General features: G+C 35.3%; 1 protein-coding gene across 36 annotated transcripts in view; it reads right to left on the bottom strand.

Moving 5' to 3' along the window:
- Nucleotides 1–24,362, bottom strand: part of smoc1 (SPARC related modular calcium binding 1) — a 163,512-nt gene that overhangs the window by 14,796 nt on the left and 124,354 nt on the right. For 18 of the 36 annotated variants that reach the window (NM_001443161.1, NM_001443165.1, XM_087288408.1 and 15 more), the window contains 4 exon segments: nucleotides 12,626–12,676; nucleotides 14,535–14,779; nucleotides 19,279–19,384; nucleotides 22,724–22,806. In NM_001443161.1, coding sequence (NP_001430090.1) covers nucleotides 12,626–12,676; nucleotides 14,535–14,779; nucleotides 19,279–19,384; nucleotides 22,724–22,806 — 485 coding nt within the window. 36 annotated transcript variants of the gene reach the window in all.

The following is a 24,362-nucleotide window of genomic DNA, read 5'->3' as shown; positions in this document are numbered from 1 at the left end:
TTTTAGTTGGTTAATGGCAAGGTCCTTTTCAGCTGCCTTAACATAGCAATGCAATAACAATGCCAGCACGCTCATGGATGCACAGATGGGAGCAAATGCAGGCTGTCGTGTCCATGGTGAAACTATATTTCATGTTTGTAAAGTACACCCATCGCATGTTTTCCGCTACATTCATTCTTCCGTGGCGGACACCAAAATTCATCCCGCCACGGCTACATTACAGCTTCTTATTCAAAATATTTGATCGTTTTTATAAATAGTGGGTTAAAATCGCACCGAAAACGTATGAAAATGTAAGTGAATAATAACTTCTGTGACCGTAGCAGTGCTGTGCAATCTGTTTAACCCTTTAAGGCAGGGGTCTCAAACTCGCGGCCCGCAGGCCATTTGCGGCCCTCAGTGCAATATTTTTTGGCCCGCGCCGACCGCTGTACACTGACAGAATCAGCGGAGCGGGGAGAGAGAGCGCTCCCCGCTCCGCTGATTCTATCCGTACACAGCGGTCACTGGCATTCCCCGCCCGCCGTGTAAACAAAGGGGCGGGGATGCCGGTGACGTCACCACGCACTCCGCCCCTTTGTTAGATGCTGTGACGGGTGGGAAGTGTTAGGAGGGAACTCGCGCCGGCCAGAACCAAGGTAAGCTGTTCCCGCCTCTGCCTGCCACCTACCTAGCTACAGCCTGCATCTTATATATATTATAGGTAGATACAAACTGGCACAGACTGATGTGACTGGAGTGGGGTGGGGGTGTTTTATTTATACATATATGCGCAAAAAAATCTGCACTTGAGCAGCGTATATTTTATGGCGCGCAAGAGGTTTTGTGCACGAACAGAGGAAATCGGCGCTCACGCAGAGATTGACATGCTCGTCGGCTATTACATGAATGCGATCTCGATTGAATACTGCACCCATGACATTTGTCAATGAAATAACGCCACATGTAGTGGTAGATCTGTGTAAAATGCCCAACAGTGTCTGCCGCTACAGCTGGAATAAAATCCTAGAGGAAACACAGCGTAAATTCATAAGTCATACACAAACAGACAAAGAAAATGTTGCATCGGTGTCTGTTCTAATCGCAGATTTTGGAATTGTACCATGTATGCGTAATTATAAAATCGTAAAGAAAAACGGAACATACTCGTAATTTTACGACTATGTTCTGTTTTCCTTTACAATTTTATAGTTACGGATATGTGGATTTCATTTACGCATTAAATATTTATGACGGCGATTTCATTCCATATATAATCGGAACAAACAATAAACAACTTAGATGTGGGTCTGTAAGCAAAAGGCGGTCCTACTTTATATTAAGTGTCCTTAACTACTATGTACTTACATAGGAATTAATAGTTTCTTGTACTTATTGTGTAAATACATGTATTTACTGTGTACTTATGCTTGATTAAATACATGTATGTAATTACATCTGTGATTAACTTTTGTAACTACATTTGTAAATACACTGTTGACCATCCCTTACACCTTAACCTACCCTTAAACCTACCCATGCCACCAAACCTGTCCATAACCCTACCTCTATCTCAACTCAAAAGCACCACAAGTGTTCTCAAATACATCATAAACACAGTAAGTACATTGTATTTATTTTTTATGTAAGTACATAGTAGTTAAGGACACTTATAAAGTGGGACCCAAAAGGCTACAAAAATGGACAAAAAAGAAAGAGCGATTCATTCCCAGGCCATACCAAATTTCCCAAAATAAGCAAGTAGTCTGCCTCCTTTTTTACATACTCCATAGAAAACATCACCATGATGTCATCCATAATTATCGTAAATGACTAAGACGCAACAAATCCGTGTGTCTGCATCATTCTCCCAGCCAGATGCTGAAAATGTTTTTATCACAAGCCTAATGGCACGCTCACACAAAGCCTTTTTAATACGCCAGAAACAAGAGCCGAGTCTCACGTCTGCTGTCAAAATGAAAGCAAACAAACTGGCATATTTTCCAGCGCTCTAAACCTATTTTTTTAAGACTGGCATCTACTTTGTGTCCATCCAAAAGCAACTGTTCCCCCCACTCGAAACTGTTCAGTGGCATGTGAGCTATTTTAAATATGCTGCCAAACACTTTAAATTGTGTTAATGAGAGGAAGTACCAAAATAAGTGTTGCAATGCACTGGTAGAATCGGTAGAAATGTGCAGAGCAGGTGGGTCCCATGTTGTGATATCAGGCCTACTCCTTAAACAATTAGCCTGGAAGCATGGCCCACCATTATTTATAGAGCCCTCTTAATTTCTAACAAAGGCATTAAAGCGCAGGCGTGCATTAAAGGCTAATAATTAGTTTAGTACCGGGTTTGTTACATAGACTGAAAAGAATGTGTGCGTACAATAGATGGCTGTTGTTGTGTTTTTTTAAAAATCAAGTCACCTTTATTTTTAAAGAACATTCAAATACCTCCTCTACACAATATCTTGCACAATCCTATAGTTTGTCTTACGCTGTGTGTATTAAGTATAAGTATTCATAGCTGCAACCCAACACTCGCAAACACTCATACACATATATTACGGACAATTTAGCTTATTCAATTCACCTATAGCGCATGTCTTTGGACTGTGGGGGTAACGGGAGCACCCGAAGGAAACCCACACGAACACAGGGAGAATGTGCAAACTCCACACAGAAATGCCAACTGACCCAGCCAGGGCTCAAACCAGCGATCTTATTGCTGTGAGGCGTTCGTGGAACACACTGCGCCACCGTGACGCCCTATGTTTTAGTTCACTGTAACTTATTAAACTAAGTTAATCATGTTCTTACTTTATTTTACAAGTTACACAAGCTGTTTTTAGTCAGAATAACATAATATAAGTTCAATGGACTCATAAGGTTGATGTGATTCAGCTTAAAAATTTAAGGCAACCAGGATTTTTTAATAGTGTATTAAAGAGTTCATTTGCAAAAGCCGCTAAATGCCGTTTCCGCCAAAAATGAGCAAATGACATTGTAGTGAATGCATTAGTCACTTAGTAGACCATCAACAAATAGATTTACTTCTAATCATCCAAATCCCAGACTCAGTTAGCCTCTAAATGCCACTTGCCTTTGACAGCAAAAGCCGATATATCCTGAGAACCAATCAGAAGGTGCAAATCGAGTCATATGGTTTTAATGTAGCGGTGTGCTGATGCACCAGCTTTTATGAGGAGACTGCTTTATTCCGCTTTCGATTTCGAAACTGCATGAGCCTTTCTGACTGGCATCGAATGGCAAAAAAAAAATGTCTTTAACCTCAAAACTGTAACAAAAAACAAAACACACTGTACAGTCGGAAGGGTAACATGCATTCATAAGGTTTTTTGTGCATCGGCACTACTTTTATTAAATCTGATTTACTATACATGAAACGGCAACTGCGTTTCACGGAAGACAGATGCCGTTAAGATGCCGTTTTTTTTATCCCACGTGGATGCTATAAGGATAAACAAGAGACCAAGACCTTGAGTATGGTGAGAATGAATGAAGGACAGCTTCTAAAAGTGTCTGAGAGGCATCCCCTTTTTGCCCATCAGGCTCACCTTGTGTTTTATTTGCTAATTTAAGTTTTTTATTAAGATAAATACAATGTATAAAATATATTATATAAATAATATAAATACATTACTTCATAATACGTCTGGTAAGATTTTTCATTTATGGACAATACACAGATGATGTTTCACAGTAATTTTAAACTACATTATTTGAATCTACCAAGCTTAGTTTACAATGTTTACAATGTTTACATCGCTCTACTTACATTAAATCTAAAAACGAAATATCAGAAATGACAACAGATTGTTAAGGTATAATTAATGTCAGTTTTAATGTTATTGATTAATGCACTTATTGACAGATTTCATTCATTCATTTTCCTTCTGCTTTTTCCCTGGTTTATCACAGCGGAATGAACCGCCACTTACTTGACAGACATACGTGTTTTTAATTTTAGGTGGTTTGTGTTTGGTAAAATAATTTCTAATTGCATCTTTAGTGTTTTTTCAGCTAATTACACTTGTCTCAATTGGTGGATTAAGGGGTTTTTGCAAAAAAAAAAAAAAAAAAAAAAAGCACATGTGGATTTAGCTGATTTGACCGAAAAGAAAATTTACTTTGTCTAAAGTGACATTTTTGAAAAAAAAAAAGTTATTTTATTTACTAGCTAATAACCTTATCATTACATATACAATGAAGCTTCTACACCTAATCAGAGGAGCTTGGTAGAAAATGCTCATTTACAAGAAAAGAGGGCTGACGGATTAACAGGGTTTTGCATCTGAACTCTTTATTTATTATTAATTAAAATATTTATAATCTTTTTATTACGTTTGCCATAGAGAAGCCAAAGAAAAACTAACAAAGGAATGACATCAAAGAGCCCAAAAAAGCAAAAACTGTTCACATCAGTGGTGATGTCTAAGAAAATTATTATTTTCAGTGAATTTCAGTAGACATCTGATAAAGATAAACTCAAGCAAGTCACTGTAGTTATAGAGTAAGTGAAGCTGTTGATACTGTTTGTGGAGTTGCTAATAACCCTCTGCTGAAATGTTGAGAGATTTGTTTTATTGCTATTAAGGCTGTGACTGAAGTCAGCTGTAGTTTTGCGTTTCTCCTCAGTGATTCTGCTTGTTAACAGCAGCTGTTCATCATTAATGCTCAATTAACACTTACAGTAATCACGTAATAAATCTCATTACATCAACTTAAATGCAGTAAGTTTACAGTACTCATAGGGACTAGTAACTGACTTTAAATGGTTTGTAGCAATCAGTTTGCTCAAATGGTTTGAGTTGCCTTAACTTATTGAGTTTGACAGTACACAAGTGGTTTGAGTTATCTTCATGTATTGCGTTTTACTGTACTCAAATTGCTCAAAATGTGCTCAAGGTTCACAGATGAGTGTTTGAACTTAACTGGTTTGAGTGAGTAGTCACCAAACAGGTTTAGAAATAGAAAAATAATACATTTAAATTCATGTGAAATTGGAAAAAAATTACAAATGTCGAAGAAGATTTTGTATAGTTTGTTTCTCTTGAATTTTGCTGTTTGTAATTTTTCAGTTAATATTTTTCTATAACATAAATGTGAGTGTATATACATGCAATTTGTGTTTACACATATAGACGTGCATATACTGTATAATGAGTTTAAGTTATTTAATTGTCCTTCAATTACGATGTGTCCGCAAGCATTGACAGTGAATATGGATAAGTGATAGAATAACTCTAAGTGTAACCTTTAATTAGAGCCCAAAAATGTGACTGTACAATAAAGCATTCAAAAACTACAGCCTTTTATGTGTCAATGATCAAAAAGGGTAACTTGGAGTCTCCAAGTGGCCTTTATTGGGAGTGCCTATACATTCATTTAGATAAATATGTATTAAACACTAATTTTCTAAGGTACTGTTATTAGAATAGTAAATTTGGTTTGTTAAGTCGTCAAGCTTTGATCCAATTGTCTTTTCAACCTATTACCTCCTAATTATAGTCTTCTGCAGGCATTAATCAAGATAAAAAAATTTTAGACGGATTTTGATTTTTTGATTTTTCAGTGTGTCTTAAGTTTAATCATTTAGTATCAATAAAATTTACAGTGATTCTGACTATTAAGGAATAAACCTCAGTGTGTCACCTTTCAAAGAAGACCAAAATCATGCATAAACTTAAAATGGTTCAAAAATAGCATGCAATTTACTTTGGGTATGCATTTTTTTGGGGATTTAAGCAAATTTTCCAGGAACCCTAAGGGGTTAATTTACTGGGTTTTACAGTGCAGTAGACTTCAGTATAACTCAGCGTTCAAGGTAATGAGTTAATTAAATACCTCATTACTTCAACTTAAATGGAGTAAGTTAACAGTACTCATATAAATTAGTTTTTAACTCAAATAGTTTGTAGCAATCGGTTTCCTCAAACTGTTTAAGTTGCCTTAACTTATTGAGTTTTACAGTACTCAGTTGGCTTAAGTTCTCTTCATTTATTGGGTTTTACTGTGCTCAAATTGCTTCATGTACTCAAATGGATTAAGTTCACAGATACGCGTTTCAACTGAACTGGTTTGTAGCAATCGGTTTCCTCAAACGGTTTGAGTTGCCTTAACTTTTTGAGTTTTACAGTACACAATGGGTTTAAGTTCTCTTCATTTATTGGGTTTTACTGTGCTCAAATTGCTTTGTGAACTCAAACAAAATGAGTTCATAGATAAATGTTTGAACTTAAATGGTTTGTTGCAATTGGTTTCCTCAAATGGTTTGAGTTACCTTAACTTACTGGGTTTTACAGTGCAGTAGACTTCAGTATAACTTAGCGTTGAAGGTAATAAGTTAATTAAATACCTCATTACTTCAACTTAAATGGAGTAAGTTAACAGTACTCATATAAATTAGTTTTTAACTCAAATAGTTTGTAGCAATCGGTTTCCTCAAATGGTTCGAGTTACCTTAACTTATTGAGTTTTACAGTACTCAATTGGCTTAAGTTCTCTTCATTTATTGGGTTTTACTGTGCTCAAATTGCTTTGTGAACTCAAACGAAATGAGTTCATAGATAAGTGTTTGAACTTAAATGGTTTGTTGCAATCTGTTTCCTTTAATGGTTGGAGTTATCTTAACTTACTGGGTTTTACAGTGCAGTAAATTAATTTGTCTTAGAAAACCAAAGTATTTATATAACCTTGTGTATGCTCATGGGTAATACCATATGGATATGAACTGTAGTAAATAGAACTATCAGCATTTTTAAAGCCACAATCTTAGTGTCTACATTGCAGTAACTGGTATTATGACTTAATAAATGTTACCATTTATCAAACATTCACAGTCAAACAGTTCCAGCCTGATGAAGGAAATGCCAGTTGGCTCATATTGTGTTGTACATATTTTGGCAGCGCGTTGTCCCAAATTCTACTGTAACTACATCAGACTAATCAATTTGTCTTCCAGTACACTTAAATGACAAGACATAAAACTCTTTTAGGCAAAGCTTGGCCCAATTCATCAACCCTCCAGTGTGTACATGGGAGGGGGGGTGTATCAAAAAGCAAACTCTTTGACTGTGGGCAGGAGAAGCCCCCTCGACTCTCCAAACGAAGCAGCTGTTTATCTTGGCAGTGCTAGTCACGGTCCACTGGGCCTGACTTTCTGCCCGCTCTCGGCCACTGTTTTTAGGCTGAAGTGGGCAGCGCCAGGGTAAACACATGAGCTCAACCCTCGCTGGGTCCTCAGTGGGTCTCTGCTAGGCTACCAGAAGCCACAAGCCAGGGTAAACAGCAGCTACACGACTAATAACAAGGGAATCCCACTGGTCGGAGAGCAAGCTGGCGAGAAACTGTGCTAGTGGGCTAGCGAGCCTGTCATCAAACGCTAAACACCTAACTACCAGCAAAACATTATGGCTGGCAAAAGTCAAAGCGTGAGCGCAAAGGAGCAACTTGTCATCATGCTACGAGACAGAGCGTCTATGCTTTCTGCTCTGCGTCTCGCTAAAAAAAGTGAGACAGTCTCGGTCTCAGAGCTATTACAGTTGCCATCATTTCAAATAAACAGTCGTGCTTCCAAATAAGCGTGCTTTTTTTCTTTTCTGTGGCTCTAAAGAAAATATCACTGAAGTCTACCACTAATCAAATGTGAAGTAAACGGTGCCACAAAGTCTTATTCAAACCGGTTATAAAGTCGCGCATGGCTTCGGAGCGTCTACACACAGGAGCCCAGTGAAATCAGCCTCATGCTGTAATTTAGCAAAGAGAAACAGGTGGGTCTGCACACACTGAATTATAGTATTTAGATAAATAATTTCTCCCCTTAAGTTCCACTTTCGCAAACCGCAAACCAGAGGAGGCCGATATGGAGAAGCACATCAGGATTACTAATAAAACCACACTTTCCTTCTCATAACTCGGTAATATACAGCAAAGTCCTGACAGCGCCATATATATATTTTTTTGTGATATAAAATGGAAAGCATGGGGTCGTGACTCCTGGTGGTTGTTTTGGAAATCATATTCTCCTACTAAATTTATGAGCTTGGAAACGTTTTACAGTCCTACTAATGCACTTGTCATTGCTTATCTATGAAGCAGAACGAATGATGTGTGTGAGAGGAGAAGCGAGTAACTCCAAACCTACAACTTCTGTCCAACAAAAGCTATTAGACGGGATGTCTTCTTGTAATAAGTAACATAAGTAGCGAGTCTTTTGGACAGTGATGGAGTGGTAGAAGTTAATGGTGGGATGTAGTGTTGTTTTAACTCGATCAGTGAAGGATCCGGTGGGTTGTGGGCTGCATAATAAGCTGTTTGGTTGTAAAAGGTATACCTGCATGACATGAAATCAAATGTATACCTGAGTTGTTTAACTCACAAGATGCTCAACTAATAGTAAAAAATGATGGTTTGAGTTGACTGACTGTAGGTTATTGGGTGTTTTACATCACAGGCTCATTCTGAAAACGTCAAGTGCCTATATATGTTTCTGGACACTGCAAATTATGTAGCCAGAGGTACGCATGGCTGCATTTCTTTTTTTAAAATGAACAATACGGGGTGGTATGACGCCGTTCTATGGAACAAAATCAATGCCAAAAGTATTAAAATAAAAAGCTTATCGAATAGTACAAGCTGAAAAAAAAAATTAATTGAATTGAATGAATTAATTTATTTAATTAACAGGGACAATGCACAAAGATTACATTAACCTCAAAGAGATAAGATGCATTGTGCCAGGTTGTAGCAGGATTGCTAATTTCCACCTGCAGTCCCCGGACAGGTTAAAATTAAAACAATAAAATCCATCTAAAAAGTCAGTTTAAAACATTTAGGCGCAATCACATATAAACTAAAACACTAACAACTCAAAAACATCTCACTCAGTGTGTGCAAATTTGATTGACAAAAACCGCCTCCTAGTCAGGCGTGAGAACATCTTGTAATTTGTACATGTGATTATTTCAGTTGGGAGAGAATTCCATAGATTTGAGGCTTTATAAATAAAAGAGGATTGACCAAAAGAGGTCTTGCGTCTAGGGACAATACATTCCCCTCTTACTATAGATCGCGATTTGGAATTTTAAAAAAATGTTAACGATGGAGCAGAAAGATTGTAAATAATTTTAAAAACAAAACAAATACTGGAATATTTAATAATATTATCAAAACTTAAGAGACTATGTTTTTTTTAAGATGTTGCAGTGATGGTACAACCGAGGCTTTTTATCATGAATTTTAAAGTGCTCTCTTGTATAATGATTCCAACGGTGTTAAAGATGATTAACATGCCTGAGACCAGCTTGTTATACAGTACAACAAATGTGGAACAATCATAGTATTTAAATACATACCAGAGGCCCCATATGTCAGAGAATCTCTGATATGTTTAAAATTACTTAGATTAAATCTCAGTATGGTAGCAAGCAATTAACAACTGCCTGCATTTTAATGACATGAATTGCCAGGGTTTTGTATTTTTAGGGCCTGAAGTTTAACACAGCTGTTTATTTAAGCTGTGAATAGTTCAATTAAAATATGTCAAAGACGTTTTCATGCTTAAAAATACAATAATTCATATTCAATTTCCAGATTTCATGTATAATGTTCAGGACAGTTTTCAGTTCATTTTATTTCAGTTCAAAAATTCAGTGGATCAAATTCGGCTGTTAAAATACAACATTGATAATATTAAATGCTACTTTTGTGCCGTTATTAGCTTTTTTCCTCACATATTGACTTGTATAAAAATCTTAAATTGGTCCACCTGCTAGTAAAAATTAATGCAGCTGGAGATTTCAATCTGCAATCTATATTGCTTGTCCTGCAGTTCCCGGAAGTAATGTCAAATTTTGAGAGCTGAATTTGATCCACTGAATTTGTGGAAGCGAATTTTTGAACTGAAATAAAATGAACTGAAGATTAAGTATTTTTCACTGAATATTTCTTAGGTGAAATCTGGAAATTGAATATGAAATATTGAATTTATAAGTATGGAAATGTGTTTGAAATATTTTTAGTTGAAATATTTACAGCTTAAATAAACAGCTGTGTTAAATTTTAGGCCCCAAAATACAAACCCTGGCAATACAAGTCATGAAAATTCAAGCAGTTGTTAATTCAATGTATTATTTTTTTTTCAGTTTGTGCTATTTTTATTTTAATATTTTTGGCATTGATTTTGTTCCATACCGTTTCACTTTGCGCTCAATAGCTGACCGCTAACCTCCGTGTGGAGGGCTTTCTCATTGCAGCCAGTTTGTTCAGTTAGCTCCTCTCTGCGTCTCAAGTCTGCCGACGTACATGACGAGTTTACCATGACGACAAGGTTCGTGTCCGGGGAAGAGCGGTTCCAGAAATCAGGTAAGACAAAAACAGAATCCAAAAAATAAAATAAAGAAGTAAATAACAGGGTGAGAATGTGGTAAAATCTGAAAACATGGTAAAAATGTTTCTTTTTTTTCTGGATTGCATTTGTAAATCGTTGGTTGGGTTTAGGGAAGTGGGCGGGCGAATCAATCGATAAAATTGGTTGGGTTTAGGGAAGGAGGAGGGTGGGCCAGTCGATTGGTCGGTCAGTCAGTCATTCAGTCAGTCAAACAGTCAGTCAACAGTGTCCTCTGGTGGGTTTAAGCAAGAACAGCAGGCGCGAATGGCACTCGCGAAAGAACTTTGAGATATAATAAAAAGCAGACAGCAGCCTCTCTTGGATTTACAACAACAAAAACTGCAACAATACATACCTCCCGGGATGTATTTCGTGGTCTCCAGAAACGTATATAGGACTATGTTTTTAGAATGAGCCTGGGTTGCTATTTTATTAAACGCTTTTCTGCCCTCCATGACCTTAAAGTTCCTGTGAAGTGATTTGAAACGTGTATATTTAAAGGTGCTGTATGCGAGTTGACTCTTCTAAGGCATACAAATACCATAATATTGTTGCAGATGTTTAAAAAAAACATGCTAAGTGAACATTCTTGTTCATCTGAAAAACAATGCTAAAGTCAGATATTCTGCTTTGAAAATGTGCTTAACGTGCCAGAATGTATGTCTTTGTTTTGGTCCCTTTTAACCCGCCAATTTCCAGTTTAGCCAATTTCCAGTTTTTATTTCAGCACCCCGGGTTGCCTTGGTGGAAAACCACGTATTTGATTTATTCAGTCAAGAAAACTCTAAAAGAATATATACTTGACCAAAATATGACCTCTGGTGGACAGTAGCGGACACTTAAATAAGATGTAGATTCAGAGTTGTACATAAGGTTATTAATTAGCAATTATATATACATTACAAACGTAAACATTAGTTGAGCAAATTACACTGTAACCCTGTGTCATAACAACATGCTGCGTGACGAGATTTGCATTGAAAAGCAATTTGGCTGTTTGCACCAGACGCAACACATTACAAATTCAAGAACAGTCATTCAGAAGCACAGAATAGTGCACTTACTGCACTTCAACAAAATAGTAAGGTTATACTACGATATAATTAATACATATTAACCTCTTTACAGACCCCCTAGTTTTTCTAGGGGGCCTTGTGCCAATGCACACCTCCCACCAGTGCTGATATACCGCCATATTGCACTGCTACTCGCGTGAAATTACTCATATACATACATACATACATACATACATACATACATACATATATATATATATATATATATAGATATATATATATATATATATATATACATATATATATATATATATATATATATATATATATACATATATATATATATATATATATATATATATATATATATATATATATATATATATATATATATATATAAATAATAATTAGGCAAGTTATTGTATAATGATGGTTTGTTCCGTAGACTATTAAAAAAATTACCTTAAAGCGGCTAATAATTTTGACCTTAAAATGGAAAAAAAAAATTCAAAACTGCTTTTATTCTAGTCGAAATAAAAGAAATAAAAGCTTCGCCAGAAGAAAAAATATTATCAGACATACTGTGAACATTTCCTTGCTCTGTTAAACATCATTAGGGAAATATATATATATAAAAAAAAAAAAATTAAGGTCAAAGGGGGGCTAATTTAATATGAAATGTACACACATTTTCCTTTAAATCTAGTCAATCTAGCTACCCATCCCTTTTTGTTAAATGTTGTAATTTCTTATATTTTGTGTGACTCACTTATGCATTTTCTTATGGAAAGAATAAATAATTGAGTTTTTAGCTCTTTAAGCTCTGTAGTGGTTGAATGCACACTTTCCACCAAATGACTCTCTGAAATGATGTCACTTTCTTTTTTCCCTTCTTTTATTGTCCCTGATTATTCTCTGAGAATAGTTCACTTCGGACTCAATGACATACAGCACAAAGATTGCCATGAAAAACTATGATTAAAGTAATCATCTATTGAATCTAGCTCACAAAGAGTACATTCACACACAAATGCAGACGCAGTTGTGGGTGGCCATACAGATGCAGCATTCATGTCGTCTCCATAGTAAAAAGGAAAAGGTTTGATCGTTTACTGTGTTGCTTGCTGTCTATTCATATTGTTAATATGTCATTATTGCTGCTCTTATACAGCTGCTGAGGCAAATGTTAGTGCAAAAGCAATTAGTCAGACCTTACTGAACAAATTTGTCCCTTGCCTTGTCCCTTGACTGCTGCTTGTAGTGCTACCTGCAAAAAAAACAAAACAAAAAAAAAACAAGACAAGTTAATAATAAGAAAAGCATATGAGTAACAAGATTTACCAGTTATGTGATTATTTTATCAATGTTTTCAATATTTTTTCATTAGCAGGATTTTCTAGAATTGAAAGGTATAATGTCACAGTTCAATAAAATAAAATAAAATAAAATAAAATAAAATAAAATAAAAGTGAGATTAAAAAAAATTCTAGAAGATTCTAGATTGTAAGGTATAAAGTCACACTTCAATAAAATTAAATATAAAAATTTAAAAGTAAAATAAAATAAAAGTGAGATTTACAAAAAAACTAGAATTGTAAGATATAATGTCACACTTCAATGAAATAAAATAAAATAAAATAAAATAAAAGTGAGATTAAAAAAAATCTAGAAGATTCTAGATTGTAAGGTATAATGTCACACTTCAATAAAATTAAATTAAAAAAATTAAAAATAAAATAAAATAAAAGTGAGATTTAAAAAAAATCTAGAATTGTAAGATATAATGTCACACTTCAATAAAATAAAATAAAATAAAATAAATAAAAGTAAAAAATTTTAAAAAGTTTTTTTCTAGAATTGTAAGGTATAAAGTTACATTTCAATAAAATAAAATAAAGTAAAATAAAATAAAATAAAAGTGAGATTTAAAAAAAGTTTTCTTCAATTGTATAATGTAATACTTCAATAAAATAAAATAAAATAATAAAATAAAATAAAATAAAAATAGGATTTTAAAAAATTTATTATCAAGAATTGTCAGGTATATTGTCACACTTCAATAAAATAAAAATAATATAAAATAAAATATTTTTTGACAGCAGTCACATTTTGAGATATAAAGTCATTTATCTGTTGTTTGTCATATAAGTCATTAAGTACCATGGGATGTTTTTTTTTTTTTTTTTTTAACAGAAATGTGTTCCCATATTTGTGAGATCCCAAGAAATGTCATTCTATAATCTTATGAAATTAATAATACACACATTTTGTCTAATAATATCTTAAAACTGTTGAATTTGACTCATTTTGATTCCATTCATCTGTTCTCCGAGTCTGGCAGGAGCACATTTAGCTTAGCTTAGCATAAAACATTGAATCGGATTAGACCATTAGCATCTCCCTTAAAAAATCTCTCATTCTGAAGTAATAATTAATGAACTTTGCTGCTGTATCATGGATGCAGCAGACAAAAATGACATTATGATATATTGATATATTATAATCATATTATTAGTCTCCAGCTAGGTAATTAGGTAACTATGCTGCATCATATTATTATGCCTACAGCAGACATAGTATGGCAGCAAAGTTGCTTGATTATTACACTTAAATAAAAGAGTGTAGTTCCTGTAAAAATAGCAACTTTTCATTTTCTGTCAGTCTTAGTACAAAATGTAACTATAGTAAATTCAAGCTTAAATGGGAAAACTATCAAAAACTTTATTTTAATATTTTGAGCAAGATGCTAATGGTCTAATCTGATTCAATGATCTATGCTAAGCTACGTTTACACAATTGTTTGGGTCTTTAAGTTAATGTTGCAAATACAAATACTTTTGTATACAAATAATGTTGCACATACAAACACTTTTTTAAACCTTTATCCTTACCTCCCTTCCAATTTCAACACTGTTAACACACACCAGTCTCTCCACCACATCAAACTGGTAGGAAATCGGTAGGAACACCAACTTTCATTGTATATTCAGGAAGTGCCATGGGAAGTTAAGTAACTTCCGTAGTAACCTCAGAACATGTGGTTCCACCAAAGCTCAACACCACACCTCTAAATCTAATTCATCTTTTGTTTTGAAATCTAAAGAAGAAATATATAAACTACTAACCCTCCTTATTGACTCCTAGACACCCTTTCAGCTCTTGAAGAGAGATGGTCTTGTCCTTGTTAAGGTCGCAGTAGTCTGTGAACTTGCGGGCACACCTCTTAGGTTTGGCTTTTTTCTTCACATAACGCTTGAAGGGCTTCATCTCCTTCTTGTTGATATCGTGACTGCCGTTATTATCCAGCTGGGCAAAGTACCAGTGAACCACCCGTTCCTCCAGTGTGTGGCTTGGGTCAGGCTCAACAAACCTGGAACAGAAACAATCCAGTTTGTCTCTGTCTTTCTTTTTTTATTTTCCTAATGATTCTTTTTAGGGGTTTGAGCACGTAGGGATGAAACCCTATTGTATTTGTTAGGATTATTATTATTATTATTATTATTATTTTATTTTTATTTTTTTTTCTTTAGCCGTAATGCGGAACACCCAGATGAAACCGTAAGAGATTTGAAACTTAGTCAGTTGGTCCAAATAGTTAACCGCTACTCAAATACCATGACTCGCCCAAATCGGACAATAGGTGGTGCTAAAAACATTGATTTTTCAACATCTATGGCTGCCATTCGTAGACCATTTTTCATAGACTTAATAATTTTACATATTTGGAATCCTTGGGTCAGCCCAAACAAAAATGGAGTCACTCGGATTTTCTCTACGACACACCGTTTTTCTGCTATATATTGAGATTTGTCCGAAACCTAATTTTGTGAACTAGTCCTAGGTTTTTCTGACCGAAACCAAACTAGTTCAGAAAAATTCTCTGGACATAGAATATCAATAATTATTTTAAAAAGTAAAAATTTATATTTTTGCACGAAACAGTAAACAAAAAAAGTTCCATGCTAATCGAAGCTAATTGGTTATTGTAGCTATAACTTTTGAACAGAATGAGATATGTGGCGTAAACATGTAAGAGCCCCTAACCTTACAACCGTTGCTTGAAATTTGCCATGCCGTGTCTTTGTCCAAGTTGTTGTGACATACTATAAAGACACTGGCATATCTCAAAAAAACATGGCCGCCAATAACCATTTAATATTGAACAGCCATTAAACAAGGTTTACGGTGGGCGATTAGAACGAAACTTGATGGGCATGTTCGACTCATGGTACTAGAGCTCTGTAAAAATGTTGAAAGAAATCAGCCACTAGAGGCGATTTTGAGTTTTTTAAGGTTGTAATTAATTGTTTATTACACAACTTTTCACAAAGGCACACACAATGCATGTCATATGATAGGCCTGCTGAAACTGAACAATTTGACACAACAACCACTCATATCACTCAAACCGTCCATTAAAGATTCATCAATATATGAAAAAAACTACTTTTGTAAACTAGTCCCTGGTTTTTGATCAATTGCCATGAAACCAGTGTAGTGGTAATTTCTAGACTGAGTAGATCAATAATTGTTGAAAAAAAAGTTTAACTTTCCACTGTGGATAGATGTAAAAGGCTCAATTACGAAAGAAAAGTTTCTTTATAGACCTGCACGCCTATTAACGTGTAAAGAAAAACAATGTACACATGTGACATGATTGTAAACAGGTGTGCAAAATTTTGTAGAGATCACACAATAAGTGGAACTACAACAGTGGAAGAGGTCTCAAAACAGCAGTTTCAGTGTCTTTATGCTTATTTCAGTGGTTCAGTTACCATTTTAGCCACTAGATGACAGCGCAAGACCACCTTTTGCGGCTGCATGTGCTTTTCAAAGCAAAATAAAATAAAAATAGAAAAAAATGCTGATTTTACACAGCTTTCACAAATTCACTTGATCTACATATCATATGGTAGATTTACTCTTTCTGGGCAGCTTTTCACCCAAGACATCCGCTGTCAATCAAATAGCTTAATAAATAATTTATATTACATCACTAATATACATTCTTCCAATCTATTTATATAATAGTTTAACCATAACATTTTTTTGCTTGTGTGTCAACATGATGTCCATTGACAATGTGCTTTAATATCAGCCATAAATTCTGACTTGATCAGCTTTTATTTTCTTTTAATAATAATGCAACTTCAAAAGTTTCAGATATTTTTCAAGGAATAGTTTGTCTAAAATGAAAATTACCTCATCATTTACTCTCCCTTAAAACTGCGATTTTAAATATCTCTGAGTTTCTTTCTTCTGTTGAACAAAAAAGACGATATTTTTAAGAACGCTGGTTGCAGCCACTAGGGGAAATTTAGAGTTTTTTTTTTTTTTTGAGGTTGTAATTGATTGTTTATAACACAACTTTTTCACAAAGGGACACACAATGCATATCATATGATAGGCCTGCTGAAACTGAACAATTTGACACAACAACCACTCATATCACTCAAACCGTCCATTAAAGATTCATCAATATATGAAAAAAAACTACTTTTGTAAACTAGTCCCTGGTTTTTGATCAATTGCCATGAAACCAGTGTAGTGGTAATTTCTAGACTGAGTAGATCAATAATTATTGAAAAAAAGTTTAACTTTCCACTGTGGATAGCTGTAAAAGGCTCAATTATGAAAGAAAAGTTTCTTTATAGACCTGCATGCCTATTAACGTGTAAAGAAAAAACAATGTACACATGTGACATGATTGTAAACAGGTGTGCAAAATTTTGTAGAGATCACACAATAGGTGGAACTACAACAGTGGAAGAGGTCTCAAAACAGCAGTTTCAGTGTCTTCATGCTTATTTCAGTGGTTCAGTTACCATTTTAGCCACTAGATGACAGCGCAAAACCACCTTTTGCGGCTGCATGTGCTTTTCAAAGCAAAATAAAATAAAAATAGAAAAAAAATGCTGATTTTACACAGCTTTCACAAATTCACTTGATCTACATATCATATGGTAGATTTACTCTTTCTGGGCAGCTTTTCACCAAAGACATCTGCTGTCAATCAAATAGTTTAATAAATAATTTATATTACATCAATAATATACATTCTTACAATCTATTGATATAATAGTTTAACCATAACATTTTTTACCTGTGTGTCAACATGATGTCCATTGACAATGTGTTTTAATGTCAGCCATAAATTCTGACTTGATCAGCTTTTATTTTCTTTTAATAATAATGCAACTTCAAAAGTTTCAGATATTTTTCAAGGAATAGTTCGTCTAAAATGAAAATTACCTCATTTACTCTCCCTTAAAACTGCTATTTTAAATATCTCTGAGTTTCTTTCTTCTGTTGAACAAAAAAGACAATATTTTTAAGAATGCTGGTTGCAGCCACTAGGGGGGATTTAGAGTTTTTTTTTGAGGTTGTAATTGATTGTTTATTACACAACCTTTTCACAAAGGGACACACAATGCAAATCATATGATAGGCCTGCTGAAACTGAACAATTTGACACAACAACCACTCATATCACTCAAACCGTCCATTAAAGATTCATCAATATATGAAAAAAAAAAACTTTTGTAAACTAGTCCCTGGTTTTTGATCAATTGCCATGAAACCAGTGTTGTAGTAATTTCTAGACTGAGTAGATCAATAATTTTTTTTTAAAAAGTTTAACTTTCCACTAGCTGTAAAAGGCTCAATTATGAAAGTGTTTCTTTATGAAGCTGCATGCCTATTAATGTGTAAAGAAAAATAAAAACCTCATGAAATTTGTTGTAAACGTAACATATGATTGTAAACAGGTGTGCAAAAATTTGTAAAGATCACACAATAGGTGGCGGTATAACAGTAGAAGAGGTCTCAAAAACAGTAGTTTCAGTGTCTGTATGCTTATTTCAGTGGTTCAGTTACCATTTTAGCCACTAGATGACAGCGCAAGACCACCTATTGGTGCTGCCTGTGCTTTTCACAGCAAAATAAAATAAAACTACAAAAAAAAAAAAATATGCTGATTTTACAAAGCTTTTCACAAATTCACTTGATCTAGATATTATATGGTAGATTTACTCTTTCTGGGCAGCTTTTCCCCAAAACATCTGCTGTCAATCAAATAGCCTAATAAATAATTTATATTACATCACTAATATACATTCTTACAATCTATTGATATAATGGTTTAACCATAACATTTTCTTTTGCCTGTGTATCAACATTATGTCCATTGAGGATGTGTTTTAATGTCAGCCATAAATTCTGACTTGATCAGCTTTTATTTTCTTTTAATAATAATGCAACTTCAAAAGTTTCAGATATTTTTTAAGGAATAGTTCGTCTAAAATGAAAATGACCTCAACATTTACTCTCCCTTAAAAATGGGGTTTTAAATATCTCTGGGTTTCTTTCTTCTATTGAACAAAAAAGACGATATTTTTAAGAATGCTGGTTGCCGGTAACCATCAACGTTGATAGTAGGAAAATGCAAACGATGGAAGTCAAAGGGTAGCTGCAATCAGCATTCTTCAAAATAAAGACATTTGTGTCTAACAGAGGAAAGAAACTCAAACAGTTTTGAAACAAGTGAAGGATGAGTAAATGATGACAGAATTAAAATTTCAGAATAAACTCTGCCTTTAAGTGATTTTTCCAACATTTTATTCCAAGATTTAGGTCTCTATACAGCTTGCCTCTCTTTAACCAGAGGGATGTAAAACTAAATTGAAATACCCAGAAGCTGCATCAAAGGCTTTCCAAATGCTTCACAAAAAGATTTACAAGGGCTCCAATTCTCAAGCATTCCGATCATTAACTTCCATATGTTGAGCAAAAATAGAGCTGCGAGTCAAGAATTTAAAGAACGCAATGCCAACATGACTGCTAATTTGAATTACTTTATCAAGTTCTTACCTCCCACCACCAGAGGGGGTTGGCGAGTTGATAGCTTGCACCATGTCAGTAGTAAGGGCATCCAAAAGGCTTGTTATGAATTCCACTTTCTTTCCCTCTGGACACCCTGTAACATTTAGATAAACCACAAGCATTCCCATTTAGACGCAAACGAGATATTTCAAAATCAAAATAGTCTCAGAACAATTTGTTTTCAATTACACTCACAGTTAGGAGAGGGAAGCATTAATCTGTCTCAACAACAACAACAAAAATGCAACATATGATTGTGTTTTTCTAAAAGTCACATTTGATCCGTGTCTCAGCAGTTCAAAGACTGTATAATAAACAAAAAATGTAGCTTAAGTACACGTGTGAAATGTAAAGTAGCAAATAGGGTTGAGCGACAAGGTGACGAGGGCACTTTCGCAGACCACCGCAGCCCCTGTTAACTTTTACAACACATTGCTGAACACCTTGGGTAGCACTTTTTTTTTTTTTAACTGTCCCAGATGCTCGGCCACAACAGCATGCTAGAGTTGAGTCAACGTTTAGGCCTTAATTGTGTCTCTTAAGAGGCAACTTGAAACAGAAGAATGCAATAAAGTAATTTACATTTTTACTCGGGTTCATTTTAGCGCTGTGTCCTCTACCTCAGTCCTATTAACTTTCTTGATTTGCCAATTTCGCTGGCTCAGGGCAGTATGGGAGGTGGGGCCCTGTGGCTCGCCAGGTGACTTCAATTAGTATCTGTAAGGTTTGGACAAGTGTGATGACGTGCCGGCTCAGTGCTTCTCAGCCCGACTGTTAAATTAGAACATATGGAATCAAGACTCATCTTGTCAAGGTTGCCAAACTGTTTTGAACAGACATATGCTGCGTCTTATTTCACATACCATACCCTAAAAGTATGTTCTCTTTTGTGAAGGCTTGAGCTTTGAGACACACTACTGCATCGGTAATGAGTCCCTAGTTGTGTTTAGCGGTACACACGAGTGCACATCAGGATTTTGTCAAGTACGATGCGATCCTGGAACATCATTTTTGTTTGAAAATGTAATCCATATCTATTCCTTACCCCTAAACCCACTATAACTGTAAATTATTCCCAAAATCAGAGGGAATTATAGTTGGATAACAGTGTAAAAGTGCATAAACCATAAGCCTAAACACTAAACCAATCCCTTAATTCTGATTGGCTGATTGGAATGTTGTTCCAGGATCAAGGAACATGTCATGTGCTCCTTAGTGAAAACAGGTTGGCAGCACATGAGCAGCTTGAAGGCTCGTGCCCACCGGGATGTTTTTTGCTCACGCTTTTCGTCGACGTTTGACAACGTTTAACATACTGCATCAAAACCTTCCTATGCGAGGAATTTCTCAATTCCAAGATTGCAGAGAACGGACTTGCGTTCTTGTGGAGACTGGTCTTGCCAGGTGTCCTTGGAATAACGAACTCAGGGGACCGCGAGGACAGAGAACACCCCTGCTGAAAAATCCAGCTTAAACCTGCCTAGGCTGGTTGGCTGGTTTTAGCTGGTCGACCAGCCTGGTTTTAGAGGGGTTTTGGCCATTTCCAGGCTGGTTTCCAGCCATTTCCAGCCTGGTCTTAGCTGGTCAGGCTGGAAGATCTCATTTGAGAAATTAGATGCTACATTCTACCTGATGGTCACATGACCTTCACGAGTTTTAAATGGTAAATTATTTAAACATTACAGCCTTCATACAACGATTTATTGTTTTTTCCTTTTTCAAAAAATATACTTTGCATAAAAACATTATAAATATACTCAGCACAATATAAATAAAACAGATTTTAATACAAATTTCATCAAACAAACACCCTTAATGTGTTTATACCTTTATTAAGATGTTCATGGTGATGTTTACTTTAACCATTTCATTTAAGGAATCACCTGAAGTAAACAAAGTGATAGGCTATCTTTGAACTTTAATAATGAATCTAAATAAAATGCAGCGCTTCCCACTTCCAGTCGCAATGACTTCTGGGACTTCCAGAGCAAGTTCGGTGCTCAAGTCTGCATCGGTGCGTCCTCGATATCAAGATCACATTCGGGAAGTTTCATGCATCCTTCGTACTTGCAGTCTTGAGTATTGGAACTGAACTTAGGCAGCTGATGATGACGTTACATGAAAACACGAGGACGCAAGACTGCTGAAGAACGCATATTGAGAAACAGCCATTGTCTTGTTGGGCCCGCTACCCGGCCGCACCCCTATGGTTGAATTAAAAAATAAGAATAATATAATATTTTTTCATAAAATTAATCTATGATCTATTGTGCATAGTATTGTGAATAGTATATGCATTAGGATGCAGCATCAGACTTGGAAGCTCTGGTGTAGATCAGCCCTAAGTTTCTTTCTAAGAGTCTTTGGCCCGTGGAAATTTTTCTTTTGTTTTGTACATGGACCCGAAATTAGTTTCCCCTTCCATTCTTGAGTTGAAAGGATGAAACCTCTTCAGAAAAGACTCTTTGTTTTGGTGCCAGGTAGCACTCAAGTAGAGTACATAAAAATAATTTCACTAAAGTCCCCTCAGGCATTGACAGCACATCTCGGCCTCCCGCTGCTGTCCTCCCCAGTGGTCTACACCATCGTAAACTACACCACACATCTGTTGCCCAGTCAGGAGCCATGTTTTACTCAGTAAACTTACCAGATGGGGAATTAAAAAGGAGTTACGATAAAATTCTAAATGAAAGGGAAAGAAGTGAGAAGCCCCAGAAAGAATTGGAACGAGTGAAAGCCTAATATTTCAAGGGGAAACCGCCTTTAAATACTAACATGTGGTACTGCATATTCTGTACTTGATCCTGCAACCATTTGTCAAACATTATTAGCAAGCACCACAAGAAATCTCTCCTTACTTTAGAGAGCTGGATTTTTTTTAAACACAGAGATGAATACTATCTATAAGCAAATTCATGTCATTTGCAGAGAACCGAAGACACATCAGTAATACTGCTAATTACTGCGATTGAAAAATTAACAATAGGCTTTAATTCGGACAGGGGTGGCCAACCCTGTTCCTGGAGAGCCACCTTCCTGCAGATTTCAGTTGCTACCCATATCAAACACACCTGAACCAATTAATTAGGACCTGAACACCATGTGATAATTACAGGCAGGTGTGTTTGATATGGGTTGCAACTGAAATCTGCAGGAAGGTGGCTCTCCAGGAACAGGGTTGGCCACCCGTGAACTAGGAAATAACAATTTTAAGCAAACAATCAATACTATATTGTTGATATAGACACATTTCAGGTACAGCTCTTGGTTAACATATAGAACTTAAATGGCTATTTTTTTCATTCCCCTCCACAATTCCAGTGAATGCATATAAGTTACAACATTTTCTGATAACACTTATAATAAAATGTGCAAAAATACATACAGAACAGTGTAAAAGTATGCATACTGAAATGTCAGCCGCTCCACTCACCTGTCAGATCTCTGTCTCTGAATGGATCTTCCATCTCTGTATCTCGAGAGCGAGCTGCACTATCACACTCTGGTTTCTTATACCTGACAGACAACAAAGACATTAGGCAATTGGTTACTTAAAGTTACTGAGAATCCACTTTTGCTATTTTAAAGACCAAAAAATACGCTCTGCGCCGAGGCGCATGGTCTAACAGGGTTGAGCTTATTCTCTTAATGAGTTATGGGTGTATTTTGAGAATAAAACAATCTCATCTCCCATTCCTTTTAGGAGTCAGTTGCATCGCACCATGATGCATTTGCTATTTACATGGTGGATTTTGTAAGTGGAAAAACTGAACACTTCACTAGCGAGAAAACGGTCAAACACACCATCAGCAGGGCAAGAATGAGATTCTTTATTCATTCTTTATTTTCACTCTTTTCGTGGAAACGTGTTGTAGGCACAGACGTCCATTAGCCTACATAATTAATTTAGCTTGTTTTAAAGATTTGTTTCAAAAGTGTTTCTAAATACAGTTCTAATTTCCAGCAAATGAATAAATAAACAATAATAACGAAGTGTGTTCCAAAAAGTTATATCCAGGGCCAGATGGAATCTGTGGAAGTACTTTGCTATTTCTGCAGAGAATTTTGGTAAAAATCTGCGTATTACTGCGGCATTATTTTGGGAGTATCATATCTAAAACCTTAATATGTAAAATAAAAAGTAATATCTTTTTAACATTTATTTAATGTTTAAATTGCAAATTTAGATGCACTTTATTTGATAAACAAAGCAAGTCTCTCAAATATTATATCTACTAAAAGACAGAAAATATGACTGGACAAACTGCATTGTGTATAAATAAGATGTACATTTTCATATTAGCCAATAATATTACTGAAATTAATTTAAAAACGGAATAAATATAGATTTACACACATTTACTCAAGAAAATAAACAAAATTAATGATGGGCTAAAAATCTGCAGAAATCTGCAGAATTCGAGCGCAGATTCCGTGTGGGCCTAGTTATAACCAAATACACATGCTATCCTCCATATGGTCTAAAACAGGGGTCACCAATCTCAGTCCTGGAGGGTCGGTGTCCCTGCAGGGTTTAGCTCCAACTTGCCTCAACACACCTGCCTGAATGTTTCAAGTATACCTTGTAAGACCATGATCAGCTTGTTCAGGTGTGTTTGATTAGTGTTAGAGCTAAAATCTGTAGGACACCGGCCCTCCAGGAACAAGTTTGATGACCCCTGGTCTAAAACCTGACAGGTGGACAAATTTAAGCTTGGTTTTATTAATTTATTTTCTTGTCGGCTTAGTCATTTTATTAATCCAGGGTCGCCACAGCGGAAAGAACCACCAACTTATCCAGCACATTTTTACGCAGCGGATGCCCTTCCAGCCACAACCCATCTCTGGGAAACAAGCTTGTTTTTAATAAAACAAATATAAATATGCATATAATAAGTAATTCTAATAAAAATAATAACATTATTCAAAAGCAAATAGTCATAAATAAACTGAAAGATAAGTTTCTTCCCCGATAAGAAAAAGGCATGAAGGCAGTGGTTTTTATATAAAAAATAATTATTTTTGTGAATCCTTTAATTCTTTTTCATTTGTAAAGATATTTGTGTATTGCT

The sequence above is a fragment of the Danio rerio genome, chromosome 17 (genome assembly GCF_052040795.2).
Source record: "Danio rerio strain M-AB ecotype USA chromosome 17, GRCz13ab, whole genome shotgun sequence".
In the NCBI taxonomy this organism is placed as follows: Eukaryota; Metazoa; Chordata; class Actinopteri; order Cypriniformes; family Danionidae; genus Danio; species Danio rerio.
Note: the sequence above shows the minus strand (reverse complement) of the source record. Positions and strands in the feature narration are given on the sequence as shown.